Source organism: Myxocyprinus asiaticus, chromosome 24 (assembly GCF_019703515.2).
Source record: "Myxocyprinus asiaticus isolate MX2 ecotype Aquarium Trade chromosome 24, UBuf_Myxa_2, whole genome shotgun sequence".
In the NCBI taxonomy this organism is placed as follows: Eukaryota; Metazoa; Chordata; class Actinopteri; order Cypriniformes; family Catostomidae; genus Myxocyprinus; species Myxocyprinus asiaticus.
The window spans coordinates 14704250-14725823 of record NC_059367.1 but is presented as its reverse complement, the minus strand read 5'-3'; the positions used below and the strand labels follow the sequence as shown (position 1 = coordinate 14725823).

Below are 21574 nucleotides of genomic sequence, written 5' to 3'. Positions count from 1 at the left end.
CAAAAGGAGATAAAGTCAGCATAAAAGTAATCCATAAGACTCCAGTGGTGTAAACAATGTCTTCTAAAGCGATCCAGTTGGATTTGGTTGAGAACAGACCAAAATATAACCTTTCACTGTAAATCTTGTCAATGCAGTATCTAGGCACGATCATGATTTAAAGCTTGATTACACTTCCTAGTTTTTGACGCAAACGCAGAGCACTAGATGGCGCTACAGAAGGTGTAATTAAGCTTATAATTATGATCACCAAGGAGACTGCTGTCAAGATGTACAGTGAAAAAGAAGTTATATTTTGGTCTGTCCTCTCCCAAAAACAACTGGATCGCTTCAGAAAAAATTAATTAAACTACTGGAGCCTTGTGGATTAATTTTATGCTGACTTTATCTACTTTTTGGAGCTTTTGAAGTTCTGGTCACAATTCACTTGCATTGTAAGGACGTACAGAGCTGAGATATTCTACAAAAAAATCTTTGTGCTCAGCAGAAGAAACTAAGTCATACACATCTGGGTGAGTAAATGATGAAAGAGTTTTCATTTTTTGGGGGAACTACCCTTTTAATCATTTTCACTAAAATATTAAGAAAATGACTCCTCACCACACACCGCTTTGACTCATTGATTATTTTTGCTGACTGACTGCAACACTGCACGAATATTGGCTTGGCGGTAATGAACTCTCTAGCACTGCCATTGGCTGAATGGATTCATTGGAGATGCAGCGTTTACTCTTGAGGCATTGCTACTTAGTTACAGCTTTGTTTCTGCTTGCACTGCTTTAAGTCATGACTACCGGTGTATTTGAAACCTTTAATTGCCTATATAGGCTGTTTTTCTAAGGATGTGCTATCACGTATGTCTGAATGGTTGTGTTTTATGTGTGTGCTGATGCTAGTGCCATGGCATTATTGCTATGCTAACACTGTTCATTTAGCTGTGTCCCTGATTCATGTCTCAGTTCAAAGCCATTTTTTTGTCCTGTCATGAGCTCACCGAGCTCTATTCCATCTCTGGCGGTACTGGCTGGTTTTTAAGGTTAGAGATATTGCATGGGGATCAGCATGAGTATTTTCATGACATAATAAAATTGCTGTTCTGTATATCATAAAAAACAATAAAGAGTTTTTTATACATGGTATACTCTGCTATACCCAGTGGTGGACAAAGTACACTAATCCTGTTGTTGAGTAAAAGTACAGATACCCTGATGAAATATTACTCCAGTAAAAGTGAAATTACTCCTTTTAAATTTCTTCTTGAGTAAAAGTACAAAAGTATTTGCTTTCAAATGTACTTAAGTATCAAAAGTAAAAAGTACTGGTCTATTAAAGGGATAGTTACCCCAAAAATGAAAATTCTTTCACCATTTACTCACCCTCACACCATCCCAGATGTGTATGACTTTCTTTCTTCTGCAGAACACAAACAAAGATTTTTAGAAGAATATTTCAGCTCTGTAGGTCCATTCAATGCAAGTGATTGGTGGCCACAACTTTGAGGCTCCAAGAACACATTAAGGCAACATAAAAGTAATCCATAAGACTCCAGTGGTTAAATCCATTTCTTCAGAAGAGATATGATAAGTGTGAGTGAGAAACAGATCAATACTTAAGTCAAGTTTTACTATAAATCTCCACTTTCACTTTCTTTTATTTTTGGCAATTCACATATTTTGTGCATATCACCATCTACTGGGCAGGGAGGAGAAATTATAGTAAAAAAGTAATTAAATATTGATCTGTTTCTTACCCACATCTATCATATCACTTCCGAAGACATGGATTAAACCACTGGAGTTGTATGGATTACTTTTATGCTGCCTTTAAGTGGTTTTTGGAGCTTCAAAGTTCTGGCCACCATTTACTTGCATTCTATGGACCTACAGAGCTTAAATATTCTTCTAAAAATCTTTGTTTGTATTCTGCAGTAGAAAGAAAGTCATACACATCTGGGATGGCATGAGGGTGAGTAAATGAGAGAATTCTCATTTTTGGGTTATCTACCCTTTTAAGGCTTTTGTTTAATATGTTTTTGCAATTCAATATGCTGTATCCTCCTGCTCATATAAATTTAAGGAGAGAGTAGTTTAATGTCACAGGCACACAGACAGTTTAGAGTTTTTATTAAGAAAAACTGCCATAAACAATAACACTGTGTGTGTGGGGGCGGGTTTGGTGGTTTACGAGGAAATGTTTTTAGGTTACAAACTGGTAATTAGAAGGGTATTATGCTATAAATGTGGTGTATGAGGACATTTCTAGTGTCCCCATAATTCAAATTGCTTTAAAAATATACTAAACGATGTTTTGATTTATGTAAAACTGCAAAACGTTTTTTGTGAGGGTTAGGGTTTAGGGGACAGAATCTATAGTTCGTACAGTATAAAATCATTATATCTATGGAGAGTCCTCATAAGGATAGCCGCACCAACGTTTGTGTATCATTGTAAAATGACAGCACCGTACTAAATACAACAGTAGTATGGTTAAGTACGGTTAAACTAATGAAACTTTGTGAATGCAATGGTACAGTGTGGTTATTTGAGTTATGATTATATTATAAAACTATACTGCCATACATTAAAGCAAGGGTCACCAATAATGAAGACATTAACCAAAAGGTTCACCTGTGTTCTCAGGACGACTATTCTTAATAAATGTCAGGTCAGTGCAGATTGTGTGTTTTAAATTGTTTACGATTTATCACGATATCTGTTGTACAAACAATGTTTTATTTTTATGTTTATTTTTTTTTTTATCTTTGTTAATTGCCAATTAGTAAATCTTTGCTATTTTATCAGTCATTTTGTGCTTCATAATTGTTTTCCTGTTTAAATAATTGTAGGACAACATACCCCGCTAGGTCTATATATACTGTATACTATATTACCATACAACCTAATTTGCATTGGCCAGAATGCATTATAAGATTACTGCTAGCAAGCAAGTACATTCGTGGCAGTTTCATTAATATAATATAATAAATGACTTATCTTGATGTGTTTTTCAAGTTTGACGGCAAATTCTTGAAAGCAATACCGTCATAGTATATTTTGCTAGGCAGGCACAGAAGACATTTAAAAATGGCTTTTGGCGCTCAAATGCATTGGGCAACGCTATATCTGAACGGTAACCCTCGTTCTGCGGAAACTATCGCGAGACCGCATATGTTGCTGGGTTAATTTAACGCTATTTATTCATTTATTAATTTCAAATGTAGTGGAGTAAAAAGTAAGATAGAATGCCTTTAAATGTAATGAAGTAAAAGTTTACTAAAATAAAAAAATATTCTGATAAAGTACAGATACCTGTAAAATGTACTAAGTAACTAAAAATACTTAGTTACTGTCCACCACTGGATATACCTTATCAGTAAAGCAGCCTGGTATCTTTGAAATTCTCTTTCACAACTTCAAGCTTCAGTGACTCAAAGCTTTGTGTCATGAAACAAGTTACAAAGTTAACAAGTTACTGCAAAGGACTACCTCTGTGAGCTTCATTTGATTCAGGCAGAATAATTTAGGTACTAAATGTACTGTAGGTAGTAGCATAAACAGAGGTGTTAAAATGTGTCTTTTTGAATTTTAAAGGAAAGACATTCGATTTTAAGACTTTAAAAGGAATTGCTCACCCAAAAATAAAAATTCTGTCATCATTTATTCACCCTCATGTTGTTCCAAACTTGCATGACCTCTTCCGTGGAACACAAAAAGGAGATATTAGGCAGAATGTTAGCTTCAGTCACCATTCACTTTTGTTGTATGGACAATAGGTGCAATAAAAGCAAAAGGTGACTGAGGCTAACATTCAGCTCTGCACCTCCTTTTATGCTCCATGGCAGAAAGTAAGTCATTTGGGTTTAGAACAACATAAGGGTTAGTATATGATCATAGAATTTTCATTTTTTGGTGAACTCTCTTTAATTCATTTGGATCTGTTAAACTAATAATAGGCAATATTTTATATATATATATATATATATATATATATAAAATCACCATGTGCTATAAATACTGTTAATTCCATCATCTAATTATTAGATATTGTATTCATAATACTGTTTATTAGATTCTGACCAAAGAGAAAAATAAATTATCAAACAAACATTATATGCACATATACAGAGAAACAAATCAGAAGGATAAGGGCCAAAAAACTTTATTACAAATAAAAGTCAAGCTCAGTCATTACAAAAAATTAAATTTCTTAATACACTTATATACACTTTTATCTATCTATCTCTGAGTAAGGCTTAAGCAATAAACACCACCATCCCATGCTCTCAACAGAAATATCAGCCTGCGAATATCCAGCAACAGATGTCTTCCATCAAAGTCAGCCGCACTTGCACCATCATCAGCCTGAATTTCAAATTACAGTAGCCATATTTCACATTACCTTTCAAACACAAACAATTTTAAGCAAAGTGAGGCTGTTATTGCTGGTGATGTGATTTATTGCATATTTATGTTGGCTGAGCATGACATAATATAAACTGTAGAAAGCCACGAGGATAAACCAAATAGCATTTGCCATAATTTTATGTAATTTATCACACCTTACACATCAATTAATATTCCTTTACAAAGAGCAATTTGTGCCCTAAAAAAAAGCACTTTCACTTATAGTTACTGAATACGTACAAATGCACTGTTTCCATTGTTATATTCTTTTTTCTCACACCCACACATACATGTACACACCCACACACAATTTCCTGACATTTAATACTGAGTGTTAAATTTTCTCGTCTTTTATTTTCTTGGGTAGTAGGAGGGCTTGTTCCCATAATGTGATCCTAATGTGAGATTCTCTTGGTTTCAGTGTTAAGTATAGCTGGGGCCTGAGCTGATGTCGTAATTACACTCTAAACAAGAAACCAAGAATAAAAAATAAGTGGTAAAAGTTGTCCGCTTCCTGTTAAGTTCCAGACAAGCCCAACCCAAAAGCCAGGGTCAAATGTCCAAACATGGTTCCTAGCTGATACATTTCAAGAAGAAAAAGACGTAAACATCTTCATTTGTCATGAGGAAGGCAAGGGAGGTATGCATCTTAAACATACTTAAAATTTACCAGGGAAAGGTTCCGTCAAATACAACCAGCATGGTAAAGGTAGTCATAACTCTTATTCTTAACATTCTCAGGGAGGTTGTTAGAGAAACAAAACACAACTTGGTTACCCTAAAAACATATCTAAAAGAAAGTCAGCAAACAGCTTGCAACGAACAAAACACATGCTTCTTGCTCCTTAAAAGGATAATTCACCCAAAAATGAAAATTCTGTAAGACCACTAAATCACTGTCACTTTCACTGTATGAAAAAAGATGCAATGAAAGTAAATAGTGACCGAGGCTAACATGGACTATCTGTCTTGGTTGTCCTATTTATCCCTGCCTTAATATCCCAGCTTAATCCTTGGCCACAGTAAGGATGCATTTCTCAAGGCTGTGACCATATAAATTGTTCCAAAAAGGGACCACTTATGCACAGCCCATTTACTTGACTACTACATCTAGAAACTCAACGTGGCACAATAACAAACCTTAATTGTACAATACAGTGTATTTTGCAGTATTGTATTTGGCCACAGAAGGTATGAGCAGTTTGCTCTTCTAAAACAAGTCAACAAAACCTCACATATGTTGACCTGGTGCCCACTGGGCAAAAACAGCTTGGACCTGTGCTGATTCAGCATTAACAACCATTATGCCATATAAAATTATAAAATAAAACTGCTTACATTTGTTTGGTCGATTTCCTAAAAGTTATCAACTTTTTTCAACAATGTCTCTCAAGCATAATTTCACATTGTTAAATGGTTTACCATTGGCTGAAGTTTCCAAGATGCTAACTACATCTTACACAGTGTTTCACACCTCATCTAGAAAGTAATCAAAATCAACTTAACAACAATGTTTCATTGAGGTTGTGAGCTCAGTGCATTTTGAAATAACAAAGGTTATATAGAAATAGCCTAAGAATGTTATCCAATTGACAAAGTATAGCATGTCTGTAAACATTGCATTTTGCAACTTAAAATTGTTCCTGAAAATGTTGTGCATGTTTTTTGGTTGTTGTTTTTTTGTTCACTGAATCTGGTATTTAAAATTAAGGCCTGAAAAGGTGCCCAGTTCCCTTTTGAAATGTTTTTTATAGCTTTTGCTTACTAGGAAAAACGTGAATATAATTTTTCTAAAGGCGCGGTTACGCACACCGCAGCACTGTGAAATTCTGCGGGCGAAGATGACGTGGGCAGATGCAGTGCGTGAAATCAGCAAAAAAATAACTCTACCAGAGTTACATTGAAAATAAACTCGCCACTAAAATTATATCCTTGTCCATTGTGTATATTCAGTGTAGCTTTGTACGAAGCACCGCCCACTCTGAGGTCACTTTCTATTGGTCAATGCGGCGAAAGTTCACCGCAAAGTTCACCAAACTTGAAATCCATGCGAAATCTGTGAGGGGAAATTCTTTGCCATCGGAAGTCGATCATGCGGATTCCCATTGAGATGACTGTATTTCGTTTGTGTGACCGCGCCTTAACAGTGCTTTATCATCATCATGATTAAATTTGTCGTGAGTTGATCTCTGGAAATGAAGCAAACTGATGAAAGCCCAAATGACTAAATTAATTCACATATGTGAATTTTGTGACTAAATTAATTCACATTATTTCTCAATGTCTGAGAAACAGTACTGGAACAAACCTGCATTAGATGAAATTAGGCTGTTACGAAGCAAACTATTTTGCTAGAGCTGGAATTTCAAATCAAGGCTATCATATAATTAGTGAAGGTGTAAAAAAAAAATATGAATAGTAATAAAAATAAACAACCTAAGCAATTTTCCCATCCCGAAAACCTCCAGGCTTATAAAGTGAGTGAATAAGGAATGACAGGGTTTGCTGTCTTGGTGGAGGCCTAAAAATGCAGCTCTAGATGTGGCTGGATAATATGCCTGGAAGATGTCACTTTCCCTGGCCAATGATAACAGTGCTACCGTGGTTACTGATGAGGTCTTCATATTGTGGTGGAGGTTCTGCTTCAATGTGTATCTCTGTATGGCCCACAGCTTCCTCATATGAGGGGGGCGGGTCACCACGACTGCCCCGCCCAGGTGTGAGATCAGCACTGTGGTAGGCAGGGCTACTGTGAGCACTGATCTCTGAGTGAGGACTGATGTCAGGATGGAAGTCCCGCCCCCATTGGTCCATTGAAACCACAGACAGTGTTGTGTCTCTTTGTGGACGCCCAATGGCAGGGCTTTGCTGAGATCTTTTGCGTGAGTGACATCTCCAAACTGTAATGGAAACTGCAGCAATGAGCAGCAAAACCAGCAGCAGTGGTAAGATCAGGTACAGGGAATGAACTCCACCAGCAATCGACTCCAGACCTCCAGGCCTAGGGCTGCTCTCGCGTTGATATTCCTCCCAGAATCGCCTCTGTAACAGTCACAAAGCAGGAGAATTCAATCAGCAAAGGACATCGTTGTACAGTGGCAAGAAAAAAGTAAGCGAACCCCTTTGAAATTAGTTGGTTTTCTGCATCAGTTGGTCATAAAATGTGATCTCATCTTCAAAGTCACAATAATAGACAAAACACAATGTGCTTAAGATAACAACACACAAACAATTATAATCTTTACATAAAATTTGTCTTTACTGAACACATCCCATTAAACATTCACAGTGCTGTGGAAAAGGTAAGTGAACCCTTGGATTTATTAACTGGTCGATCCACCTTTGGTGGCATTAATCTCAACCAAGCATTTCCGATAGCTGCGGATTAGACCTGCACAAAGTTCAGAAGGAATTTTGGACCATTCTTCCTCATAGAACTGCTTCAGCTCAGTCATATTCTTAGGATGCCTGGTGTGAACGGCTCTCGAGGTCATTCCACAGCATCTCTATTGGGATAAGGTCTGGGCTCCTCCAAAAAGTGGATCTTTGTTTTTTGATGCCAATCTGTAGTGGATTTACTTTGATGTTTAGGGTCAATGTGCTGCTGCATCACCCAACTTCTACTGAGCTTCAGCTGGCACACAGCCACCCTGACATTATCCTGTAAGATATCTTTAAAAATTTGGGAATTAATTTTTCCCTCGATGATGGCAAAAGGTCCAAGCCCCAAATCATGATGATCCCTCCACCGTACTTCACCGTAGGGATTATGTTTTCATTTTGGTATGCGGTGCCCTTTTTACGCCATAGTGCTGTGTGTTCTTCCCAAACAATTCATCCTTAGTTTCATCAGTCCACAAAACATTTTCCCAGTAGCGTTGTGGAGTGTCAAGGTGGTCTTTGGCTAACTTCAGGCACGCAGCAATGTTTTTGTTGGAAAGCAGCTGCTTCCTTTCGTGGTGTCCTGCCATGGACACCACGCATGTTTAATGTTTCCGTATAGCAGACTCATGAACAGAGATGTTAACCAGTTCCAATGATTCCTTCAAGTCTTTAGCTGTCACTCTAGGGTTATTTTTACCTCACTGAGCATTATGTGGTGTGCCCTTTGAGTCATCTTGGCTAAAGGCCACATCTAGGGAGAGTAGCCACAGTACTAAATCATCTCCATTTATAGACAATTTGTCTAACTGTGGACAGATGAATATCTAGCTCTTTGAGATAACTTTGTAAACCCTTTCCAGCTTTATGCAAAGCAACAATTCTTGATTGTAGGTCTTCTGAGAACTCGTTTTTGCTAGGCATGGTCCATGTAGCTCTAACTCACACCTCCAATCTCATTTCATTTATGGGATGCCAGGTATGCCAACTCCTGACTCTAATAAGCTTTTGTTGACGTCATTAGTCTAGGAGTTCACATACTTTTTCCAACCTACACTGTGAATGTTTGAATGATGTATTCAATATGTACAAGAACAATACTATAATTTGTGCGTTATTAATTAAAATGGATTGTGTTTGTTCATTATTGTAACTTAGATGAAGATCAAACCAGATTTTAAGACAAATTTATAAATAAATGCAGGTAATTCCAAAGGGTTCACATACATTTTCTTGCCAATGTATTTAGAAATATAAATAACATAACTGGTTTGTATTCAAAACAAAAACCACACCCCCATGCACACCAACACCAAGCAATGACTTCACACATTTATATCAACACACAAGCATGCAAATAACCATTGGGCCATTCTGTGTTCAGTTCATCATGGGTCTGTTATTTAGTATATAAACTCACACAACCAAAACATCCTTAATCCGAATGTCTCATTAACAGTCCCAAGATAAATTTTAGCCAGTGAGCTTTTCCTGTCGATAATGCTCACTTTCTGCTTGAAGGAAATTCCACAGAACAGGGTAGGGTTGCACCAGCTGTGCCTAAGGCCTCACTTAAGTTGAGATGTAAAGTTCACACTATGGGCATAATTAATCCTATTTAGTTTGTAACTAAGTCAGTGCTTAATTTTGTTGCACCACCTGTTCTTAAAGCAAGACTTAACTAGTGGGTCACAAGCTCTCCGTAAAGTAATGCGTAGTTGCATAATATGAAATTACCTGTATTTATCCAATAAGCAGCCTTGAAATTTGTACACAGAAGTGTTAAACAGCCGTGAATTTCAGTTTGATCTGGTTAAAATCTAGTTTGCTCATGTAACTGTCAGCTGTTATAAATGATATCCCCATTGAAATACGATACGTAATAAAACAAGATTACATTAATGGTATATTTAGCCTACGTATATAACAATATTCAGTAACTGTATCTAAAACGAATAAGGAACAATAAATAAATACTAATACAACAGGCTGGAAAAATAAACATTTATTCATTTTAATATCTATTTCGTATGTTGAAACTTGACACCGGGTGGCGTACACAGGAAAGTGCACCATTAGATCTGTTTCATGCTGAAGAAGTACATTTTTTACATAATGTTTTCTCCCGTAAAACTAAACAAGTGCAAATGCCAACATCATCACATATGTCGAAAGGACTAAAGCCTGTCAACCAAAACTTGAGCTCACTGATGTCATTAAGGGAGGCTTTTTTTATTCCATCCGTTATTCCTGGTAGGAGCCTTCCGTAAATATTTTGTTTATACGTAGGGTTGAGTCCTACCTAAGTTTAATGGTGCAACTAGGGTTGCAGCGGTATACCGGTTTCATGGTATACCACGGTATGAAAATTGACGGTTATAATACCATGTACATTTGCTTATCTACGGTATTGAGAAAAATAATGCAACCAGGTGGAGAATCTCACCTGCATGTGCGCATCTCCTTTCCTCCTCGACTGCCTGTCAGACTCGTCAACTTGTACTCACACACACACACACACGCAGCAGAGAAAATGTCAGAGAGAAGCGAGGGGGTCTGACATAAGTGAGTGTGTGTGTGAGTTAAAGCAGTGTTTCTCAACTGGTGGGTCGCAGTTCTATTCGGACTGGGTCGTGGACAGCAGGGAAAGAACAATGACATGGTTCTCTCATTGAAGATATTTCGGCGGCCGCCCAAGTGATAGCCTATTTAGGACTGTCGAGGCAGATTTAATAATAAATTAGCAATCAGCTAATGGCTTCTCATCTGCACTTTCACAGTGTAACGGAACCTGCTCGCACTAATGATCTACTCTGCTCTCTGATGCATGCGTGCAACAACCAGGCTTCCCTCGATATTGCGGAGTGCAGACCTCAAAACCGATGTGACCAATTTCAATTCTAGTGAGACTTTTCTAGTATAAGCGTTACGGAAGAAGTCAAGTCAAACCTCTCAAACAGTAGGCAGCCCTGACATGCCAAACAGCACTGAGGAGGAAAAGAGCAACACTGTACTATGCGCTAATTTCTCATTATACATCATCACCTTTACAAAATTGTTTCACGATTTTACATGAGTAAAAGTAACTGTTATATTTTGACAAAATGTTATAGTTTCATATGAAATAATCTAAAGGTAGAATCTATTACACATCATTTTTATATCAACAATGGAAGTTGTAGTTAAAGTTTCAAGATGTTTCAGCTAGTACTTATTTTTCATAAATACTATAATTTGTTATTATTATTACTATTATTTAAGACTAGCTACACTGACCTAACCATGGTAATGAGCCTTTCTTCCTGTGTAACATGTATGTTCTGTTTGAATTATATTTGAAATTAGGAAACAAACGGGATAATAACGGGCTTATAAAAGTAAATATGCTCTTCAATTTTTAAAAGGGGGAAGAGAAAACTTCCTGTCGCTTTTATTGTTGACGTCAATAACAAAAATAATGTAATTTGATGCATGTCCTTGTACTTGAAAACCATGATTAAAACCATGCAACATAAGAGGAAATGCATCCCAGATACATTAAATACAGGTTACGTTTTTACTAAAGTGTGTCGCCACTTGATTTCAAATCTGGGTCCTGAAGCAAAACCAGTTGAGAACCACGGAGTTAAAGGTACAGACAGTACATGTTAATTTTTAATAATCATAGGACATTACTTTAAAAGCTCACACAGCTGATGTTATTTTTCATTTAGTAGTTAATTTAACATGCTATGCTAACATGTAAACTAACATGCTTTAGTTATATAACATGTTATAGTTACATGCTATTTTTTTTATCATGTTTATAATTCGGTTTATTATTATAATTGTTAGCTTTCTTATTTATTTTTTTCAAAAGGGAGACTTTTTTTTACACATACTTCCATTAAAAAAAATTGTTTCAAGTTTCAATTATAATAAAGCATTTGTTCAACCAAAAAAAGAATATTAATACCGTAGTGTGAAACCGTGATATTTTCTGAGACTGTTATCGTACCGTGAAAATCTCCTACCATTGCAACTCTAGGAGCAACACTCAAATATTTAGTAGTGCGTAAATTGTGACTTAGTGCCCATTATATACGCCATATTGTGGTGTATATAACTTACATATAGCTGGTGCAACTGGCCCCTGAACACCTAAGAGGAAGTGGTGTTCACAGAATCTAACCCGCACTCACTGTTTTCTCGTCATTCTCAAATGCCTCCCTGGCTTCTTCATAATTGCAGATTTCCTCTCTGCACTCACGCTGGATGTTCCCTTGTTTCATTTCCTCCAAGAAGTTGTTTGCTCTCGGGAGCCTTCGCAGCACTGAGTGTGCAGCATCCGCTGGCAGGAACACTGCATGGGGAAACGAACAATAAGTGAACAGTAGAGAAAGGAAGGTCCCTATGATTGACAAAAGTGATTTCTTTGAAATGCCTCGTTCGTTCCAGGCACAGAGACTCGTGGATGAGTAGCCTGCATTGAGAGTGTGAGAAATAAAACAGATGCCATATTGTGATCCAGGAATACCTGATTAGGCTCGGATTATACAAGGGAATATGTCTGAGACCCTGTGCTGATAAACCACAACTTGGAAATTATGCCTTTTCTTGATATGAGCTCCATTAGATTCACAGATAACTAGGACATACTCTGCCTACACACCCACTAAGTATCTTGGCAATGTTTAGAAAAACAAAATAGCATCGTTGAGAAGTATAAGTATAAATGGACTCACCGGCTCCCATGATTCCTGCAGCTTTTACAACAGGGCGACTGGACCTTGGGATTAAGAGTTGTGACAAACCAGATTTGATTTAATCAACAGACACCCATCAATGTGTATCACCTAAACACAATATAAGAGTGTGGCCATGCATTTTCTCCAAGCCAAAACAACAGCAAAAAACACAATGGATTTGACGTACGGAGTGAAATAAACACCGCAGAGAGATATCCCTATGTTAAATATCAATAAACAGCATAAACATAAATCATTCTCTATGGCTCGGAAACTGTTAGCTTCATAGCAACCTTTGCTAGGAGGCGAATAAAAACGGGTACATTATGGCAAACACTAACAACCGTTATTTCACTATAACGAAACACAAAACTGCCATCTCGAAACGTCAAAAAAGCGCATGTTTTTAAATTGTTTATCTTATTCAGTTCTTGTTTTCGATGAGTAGGGACTCCGTGTACGTGACTGAAGCGTGTTGACACGGTTTTCTACTTAAAAACGCACAGATTAATACAACCGTCGACGCATCTGAAACTATGCCTTTGTATATAATTATTAGAAGCAGCAGCGAGGTTAAATTTGATTGACAGAATACTTATAAACTGAGTTTACCCGTTACACCCAAATGTGTACGCCGTTCAGAGCTGTGTCCTGATTCCGCGCATGCTCAGTCAGCAGTCAGAAATAACTGGAGAGTAAAGAAAAGCCGCTGACAAGGGCGACATTTCGAGATTATGCAGTATAGGTATAGAACAATATTCTTTCTTTTTGAAAGCTTTTTTGGATGTCTACATAGAAAACGGTGGTTAGTTTGTAATGGCTAAATCAAATTGCACTTCTGCTGCATATTGCCTAAAAAATCCACGCATAATTAAAGTAATGAATTAAAACTCTCTGTAATTGGTTGAGATTAAACATAATTTGTCCTGTCGACGAATATAGTTGTCTTAATTATTGCTTTTCTTTCTCACCTTTCTTGGTCTTGTGCACGTTTTGTTCTCTCTCTCAGAATCAGCAAAGCTTTATTGGCCACTATTTACAATATTGCCTCTCTCTCTCTCTCTCTCTCTCTCGCTTTTTTTTTTTTTTTTTGCCATGGCAAAATGTTTTCGTATTGTCAAAGCAATGAAGAAACATGAAAACAGAAAAAAAAAAAAAAACAGAATGAAATGCATATTCATTATTTGCGGCATCATAAAGTTGAATCAAAAGCTATATTTTGGGGGACTACTTTTGCTTTTTGTTTTCTATTGCTGATTAGAATTGGTAATCAAGGATAGTTCAAGGCTTTGCCAGAGAGAACATTCAACCTGAAGTCCTGAGGCATGCTTCACATACTGCAAAACATTTTTTTATTGTTTTCCAGTAAAAATATCTAAACATTCTTAAGACAAGATACATTTACTTGAGAAGCAAAATTACATAAAATATTTCCTCTTGTTTAGAAATTAATTAATTAATTAATTAATTAATTTTGCAACCTTTATACTGTAGGGTGAAATCCGCTAAAATGGGCCACTTTTTGGTTAATTGTCTAAAAACCTATCAAATTAAGTGTGCATAAAATCAAATTATGTTTCTTATTGTTATTTCAGGTCTCCTTTATAATTCTATATACATTATGTTTTATAAAAAAAATAAAAATAAAATAAAAAAAATTGTTCCACAACAATTAATTCGTCAAAATTCATCCAAAAAGACAACACCATTATCCTGTAAAATGGGCTGTCCTGTAAAATGGGCTGTCATTTATCAGGTTAAATGGACCAGAAAATGTAACACTTAACATGCCAATGAATCACTTAACAATTCATTTCATTTTAAAACAAAATGACATGACAAAGGTATAGTACAACAGTGAATGTGTGTGTGTGTGTGTGTGTGTGTGTACATGTTTATACTACATTGTGGGGACCAAATGTCCCCACAAGGATAGTAAAACCTGAGATTACCTACCTTGTGGGGCCCAGCCAGTGGTCCCCATGAGGGAAATGGCTAATTAAACATACTAAATGATGTTTTTTTTTGAAAATTTAAAAATGCAAAAAGGTTTCTGTTAGGGTTAGGTTTAGGGGTAGGGTTAGGGGATAGAAATTATCATTAGATCTGTATAAAATCCATAAAATGCATGGAAGTCTATGGAGAGTCACAACAATGATATAAAAACAAGTTTGTGTGTGTGTGTGTGTGTGTGTTTCTTAAACTGTGAAGAAACAAATGTGTAGCATCCCAAAAATACAAGTTAAAGGTTGTTCTCTTAAAAACATTAGAACAATACTTTAGTTATAAATAGGATATTTGTTACAATCGTTGGAACATTACAATCAAAAAATTATGTTAAAAGTTATTCCTTTCATTCTTTTCCTCTTTTTGGCATTCCTTTCTTCTCTTTGTACTTTCTGTCCCTTTCGGCTCTCTCTCTTTCATTTCTTACTTCTTGGAATTATGTCTGGATTAATAAAGAGTGTGGAGCTGGAATATGGTGTTGTATACATGTATGATTTTGTTGATGAGTAATAAAAGATTGTTAAGATGAGCTGTAACAAAATACATTAAAATTCTATTTGGAAAGTGGCTCATTTTAACTAAAAGTTGAATTTTATCAACCACCTTCAGGTAAAATTGGCCACCATATGACATTGCATTTTCCTTATAAATACATTTTAGTTTATATAAATCAAACATTGTATTTCATAAAACATACCCAAACACTTAATATGTCCTGTAACTTGAGTATTATACACTTACAGAGCTTATTACTTGAGAGTATTGGTTGATATGTCGCACCCTTTACCATGAGGTTTTTGAAGTCAGTATCCTTTTGAAGTATTCCCCCGACCATCTTAGTGAAACGATTGGCTGTTGCCTCTGGCACTGGCAATGATGAAGACGAAGATGAAGACGAAGATGATGAATTGAAGAACCCAAGTGCAATTTTATTAACTAAAGTGAGAACCAATAAACCCTAACTATAAACATGAATGAAACATAAAACATGAACTTGACTTGACTTGGTTTGACATATACTTGACTTGACTATAAACAATGACTACATTACCAAACACAACCAAAGTTACATTCAACAATACCTGACAATGGACAAAGGAAAACATGAGGCTTAAATACATGAACATGGGAGAACACATGACAAAGATACCAATAAACACTGAGAACTCTAAACAAGATAACGAGACAATAAACCAATGAAAACAAGACACATGAACATGGAGGGAAAACATGTAATCACATGACTAGGGACACATGACATGAAACAGAAAATAACTTTCAAAACAAAATACACATGACATATCCCCCCACTAAGGGGCGGCTCCCGATGCCCCAACACATGAACAAAACACAAAACATGGCATAATTTCCAAAGTTCAATAGGGAGCTGGGGGGGGGTCTTGAGGCATGGCTTGGCAGGGCGTGGAACATGGGAACAGGGTGGAGCCCGTGGGGGGTGGAGCCATGAGAGGCTCGAGGGGTGGAGCCATGGAAGGCGGAGCTGTGAGAGGCTCGAGGAGCAGAGCCATGTAGAACCGGATACCTGGAGAGTAGCTGAAGACTCAAAGGGCCAGGGTGAAGCCGGAGGCAGGGAGGACCAAGTCGGCGCTGGAGGCTCGGAGGATCAAGGCGGAACATAACTGTTCTATGAAGACAATATGTCAAAGAATTCAAAATCCTCGGGCTCTGGAGACATTAAAAGACACTTACTTGCTCAAGCTGAAGCCTCTGAGCAGCAGGCTGAAAGCCCGGGACTCAGTTTGGCCATTGAGGTGAAAGATTCAGCGTCAGCTGTTGTTGATTGCTGTTGAAGGTCATTGCTGACTTGGAGGATCTTGCTGTAATATGTAGATCAATCACCGCCATGAAGACAAAATTCACTGAGTTGGTTACAAGAGTGGCGAATGTTGAGAAACGGACCGATTATCTGGAGTCATCGGATAGGGAATTAGCTGCTAATCTGCTAGCGACCAAGGTGGATTTGGAGCATGTCTGGGAAAAGTGGGAAGACCTTGAGAATTGTAACCCGCGAAACAACGTCTGAATTGTTGGAATTCCTGAGGATGAAGAAAGCCAAGATGTGGTGAAATTCCTAGACAAGCTCTTCCTGAGTCTGCTCGACATAACAGGCCATAAGCTGGAAATCGAGCGAGCTCACAGAGTTCCGGCTCTGAGATGCACGGAGGGAGACAGGCCCCGATCAATTCTGGCAAAATTTCTGAGATCATCCGATAAAGATCTCGTGTATGTGAGGCGAGGAGTAAAGGAAGGCTTTCTTGGAAGAACCACAGCATTTTCTTGTTCCCAGACTTTGCAAATTCTACAAGAGAGAAACGTGATCGATTCAAGGAATGCAAGACACTTTTACATCAACGGAAGGTCGCTTTTGCACTGATGTTCCTGGCCAAATTGAGAATAGATACTAACGCTGGCTGCAAAATATTTACATGCCCACAGCAAGCAATGTCCTTCATAAAGTCAATGACTGAGTAATTTATTTGTGGTTCTCATGTTGCAACAGAGTGGGCCTGACTCACTGAACATTCACTTGTCTGTTCGGGGAACTGAGCGCCTTTTTTGTTTCTTTTTGTGCTGGTTCTACCTAGCAGCTGGAGTTTGTTTTGTGGAATAACACTCCTTCGGGACAGTTTGTGGATGAATCTGCACGTTCTTTGTGCTTATGCCTCCTATTGGCTGGAGTTTGTTTTATAGATTATTATCTGTTGTGTAATTCTGTCTCACTTTTGTTCAGGGTTATGTTCGGGGCTTGATTGTTACACTAATGTTGGAATGTGGTCATTATAATTTTATTTTTGACACACAATCTATTTTTTCTAATATGTAAAAATGTCAAATGTTAATATGAGTGGATTGTCTCTCTCTATGTGGAATGTGACTGGGTTGGGGCACCCCATAAAAAGAAGGAAGGTTATTTCTTTTATTAAACGTAAGAAATATGATATAGTGTTTCTTCAAGAAACGCATATTTCCCTGCAGGAAGCTGAAAAATTTGGGAAGATATGGGGTGGACATGTTTAATTTAGTGCTTCAAGTAAGAGCAGGGGAGTCATTACATTGATAAGTAAGCATCTACAATTCAAATGTCTCAAACAGATTAAAGATAAATTAGGAAGAGTCATTACTGTATTAGCAGAAATTCAGGGACTAAGGTTGATTTTGACTAATATTTACACACCTAACACTCATGATCAGGGCTTTTTAATAGATCTTGAAGGGATGTTGCAAGCCACTGGCACCCCTCATGATATATTATTGGGAGGAGACTTTAATCTTTTGATGGACTCAGTCCTTGATCATAGTACTTTTACATTTATGCATTTGGCAGGTGCTTTATCCAAAGCAACTTACAGTGCACTTATTACAGGGACAATCCCCCTGGAGCAACCTGGAGTTAAGTGTTTTGCTCAAGAACACAATGGTGGTGGCTGTGGGGATTGAACCAGCAGCCTTCTGATTACTAGTTATGTGCTTTAGCCCACTACGCCACCAAATCTTGGTCTTACAGATATTTGATGTATCCCTTTTGCAAAATCCTGAATTCCAGCAAATGCTAAAGGCTGAAATCAATGTCAATATGGAGACCAACTGGTCCTTAGTATCCTCTGTGGGCGTGGCTTGGAAGGCATTTAAGGCGGTTCTTAGGGGTCGGATCATACAGTATGCCTCATTCATCAAAAAATCCAAAGCACGAGAACTCGTGGAGTTGGAAGGGAATATTCAAAGTGCAGAGGCGGATCTGAAGCGCAGAATGTCGTCTGATGGCCTCAGAGAATTGACTCGACTGAAATGCAGATATAATACTATTTTGTCACGGAAGGTGGAGACGGGGGACAAAGCAAGGAAGCTTTTGGCTAGTTATATAAAGCAGAGAGAGTCTTTTTCTACCATTCTCTCAGTGAAATCTGCTGGTGGTGAAATATTTACCTCAGCCATTGATATTAATAATGCTTTTAAAGAATTCTATCTTGACCTCTATAGTTCCATGTCTTCGTCTACTGATGAAGACATTAGAAACTTTGTGGAACCATTACAAATCCTTAATCTGATGACTGAGCAAAAAAATTCTCTTGATTCTGAGATAGTCTTGGAGGAGCTTGGCGAGGTAATTAAGACCTTGCCTACAGGGAAGGCTCTGGGTACAGATGGCTTTGCTGCTGAATTTTTAGATCTTATGCTACAGAACTGGCTCCACTTTTGTTAGAAGTTTATACGGAATCATTAAAGAATGGAAAGCTTCCACCAACCATGACACAAGCCCGGATCAGTCTGATTCTTAAAAAGGACAAAGATCCAAGTGAGTGTAAGAGTTACCGTCCAATTTCCCTGATCCAGCTAGACATGAAAATATTGTCAAAAATTCTGGCTAACCGATTAAAGGTGCAGTATGTAAGATTCAGAAACCCTTGTTATTAATGACACCTGTGGCCATTAAGTGAACTGCAGCCAGCTACCTGTTGCTCACACTCACGCTCGTGCACAATTCCATAGGGACATGAGTGAGGGAGCATCCAAAACAATGACGTAACGTACAAAGAGACTGAACGTGATTCACTAGCATCATGCTGACCGATGAGGTAGCATAATTAAAATTACACAGTTATGATTGTTTTACTACAGACTTTGAGACTAAACTAAAACTACTTATCAGCTAACATAGCATACTGATACACACACAGCTACATACTACCGAAACATACCAGACAGTTTACTGTTGCACTGTTATGTTGCACTGTTGTATGTTTTGTATGTCATATGTTGTGCTACTTATAAGAAACCAGTGTATTTGCTTAAATATATCCTGTATACTTTTAGTATAAAGAGAAGATCGTTGAAATTATTTGAAAATTACGAAGCAAGGTAGCTTGTAATTCGTCAGCATTAGTAGGCAAGATCAAGTTCTGTAAGCTTACCTGTCCAATAAGAAGAACGCCAATTCAGGGTCAGTTTTGATCCCCAAAACTGAACGAAGGTCCCTCCAGGAATCAAATGCCCTGCCGATGTTCACTCTAGTTTTCGCTCGACCACGATCACGTTCCCGCTTAGCCAGACAGGATTCAGTAGATAAATGTTTTTTTTGTTGTTTTTTTTGGGCTTACTCTGAGTTTGTGTAGGAGTCTGTGTTGTGCTGGGAGCCGGATGTTTGCTGGATTCCATCTTTAAGATAACGTTACCTAATGTTGCAGACTGTCTGTTGACGTGGAAGAGAAGCTATTACTGAGGCAAGGCTCTCGGAAGCGTGCATAAACTTCACATCCTTTGGATTTTCCCGGCAAAAGCGACCCGCTCCCTTCGCATGAAAATCAGTCTACAGGCTTTAATAGGCAACCTAGGAAGTCCGGGAAGGGCTCATTTTTTAAGTTGCGTTACAAGCCGTTTACACATTGGCAAAAAAAAAAAAGGTGAATATTACATGAAAATTGTTACATATTGCATCTTTAAGTAAAGTTATGACATCTCTTATACATATAGATCAGGTGGGGTTTATTCGGGGCCACAGCTCTTCTGATAACATTAGTCGTTTCATCAATATTATGTGGTCAGTGGCAAATATCAGACTCCGGTCGCAGCCATCTCACTTGATGCCGAAAAGGCATTTGATGTGGTAGAATGGAATTATCTTTTTAAGATTTTGGAAATATACGGGTTCGGGAATACTTTTATTGGATGGATTAAGTTACTTAGTAGCAGCGGTACAAACAAATGGATTAATTTCAGATTATTTTACTCTGGACTGGGGCACCCGGCAGGGTTGCCCTCTTTCCCCATTATTGTTTTGTCTTGCCCTGGAACCATTAGCAACCACGATAAGAATGGAAGATGATTTTCCAGGGGTGGTGGTGGGAGGTGTGGCGAATAAGCTTTTGCTTGACGCAGATGATATTTTATTATTCGTCTCTGACCTCATTAGATCTATGCCTTGCCTCCATAGAATTATTAATTCTTCTTAAATTCTCAGGATACAGAGTCAGTTTGGTCTAAATCTGAAGCTTTGGCTCTTACAGCATACTGCCCGGTAACGGCTTTCCAGCCGGGTGCCTTCCAGTGGCTCAAACAGGGCGTTAAGTATTTGGGCATTTTATTCCCAGCAAATCTGTCTGATTTAGTTAAGAGTTAACTTTGACCTCTTAATAAAAAGTTGGGCAGATTGGGAAGGTTAATGTTATTAAAATGAATTGTATTCCAAAATGTAACTACCTGTTACAATCTCTCCCTGTAGAGGTCCCCCTCTCTTATTTCAACCAATTTGATAGCATAGCGAAGTCCTTCATTTGGAATGGTAAGCATCCTAGATTACATTTTAATAAATTACATAGGCCGATTGACAAAGGAGGGCTAGGTCTACCCAAGATTTTGTTTTATTATTATGCATTCGGTCTCAGACATTTGGCCCCTCCCTGGTTTTGTATTGAACAGGAGGTTCTAGCCCCTATTTTGCCATTGCAAAGCCTTTCTATCAAACTAATCGGAGCAGTTAAGTTACACTCTGTTATCTCACATTTGCACTCGGTATGGACAAAAGTGTCCAGAGTGTTTAATTCGGACATTTATTTAAATGTTACCTCAAGCATATGGCTGAACCCTTAATTATGTATTAATAAGTCCCCTTTCTGCTGATCAGAGTGGATTGTGAGGGGGGTTACTACACTCGGTGACCAATATGAGAGTGGAGTTTTGAGATCTTTTGAAAATTTGGTTCAACAATTTGGGATTCCCAGATCTGAGTTTTATAGGTATTTACAGCTGCGCCACCTGCCACATTGTTTTTGGGAATAGCATACACACCCCTAAAGCGGCAGATACTCTAGGAGAGGTGATTACTGCTTTTGGAAAAGGTCACGAGGCATCAGTGTATTACTCCCTGCTAATTCAGAGTCTGGGGGTCGGAGCTTTAACTTCTATCAAGAGATTATGGGAGAAAGATTTAAATTTGGTATTGGAGGAGGGTGGGCTAGGATTCTAAAAAAAAACATCAAGTCTGCATCTAGAGAAAAGTGTGCACCTTATGCAATTCAAGATTTTACATAAATTCTATTG

The 21574-nt window shown here is 37.8% G+C and overlaps 1 protein-coding gene across 1 annotated transcript; it reads right to left on the bottom strand.

Moving 5' to 3' along the window:
• Window positions 1–4142: 4142 nt before the first annotated feature.
• Window positions 4143–13202, bottom strand: prrg1 (proline rich Gla (G-carboxyglutamic acid) 1). The gene is made up of 4 exons (XM_051653429.1): window positions 13124–13202; window positions 12509–12552; window positions 11966–12126; window positions 4143–7445 (listed from the first exon to the last, which is right to left on the bottom strand). Exons 2-4 carry the CDS (start codon window positions 12516–12518, stop codon window positions 6972–6974), a joined length of 645 nt encoding a protein of 214 aa, XP_051509389.1. The 5' UTR covers window positions 12519–12552; window positions 13124–13202; the 3' UTR covers window positions 4143–6971.
• Between the last annotated feature and the right edge of the window lie 8372 nt (window positions 13203–21574).

What these genes read in the sequence shown, in the direction of transcription:
- prrg1 (XM_051653429.1), bottom strand. An exon ending in TTGAGAATGACGAGAAAACA is followed by an intron (nt 7,446 to 11,965) that starts GTGAGTGCGGGT and finishes TGACTGTTACAG; the next exon opens with AGGCGATTCTGGGAGGAATA.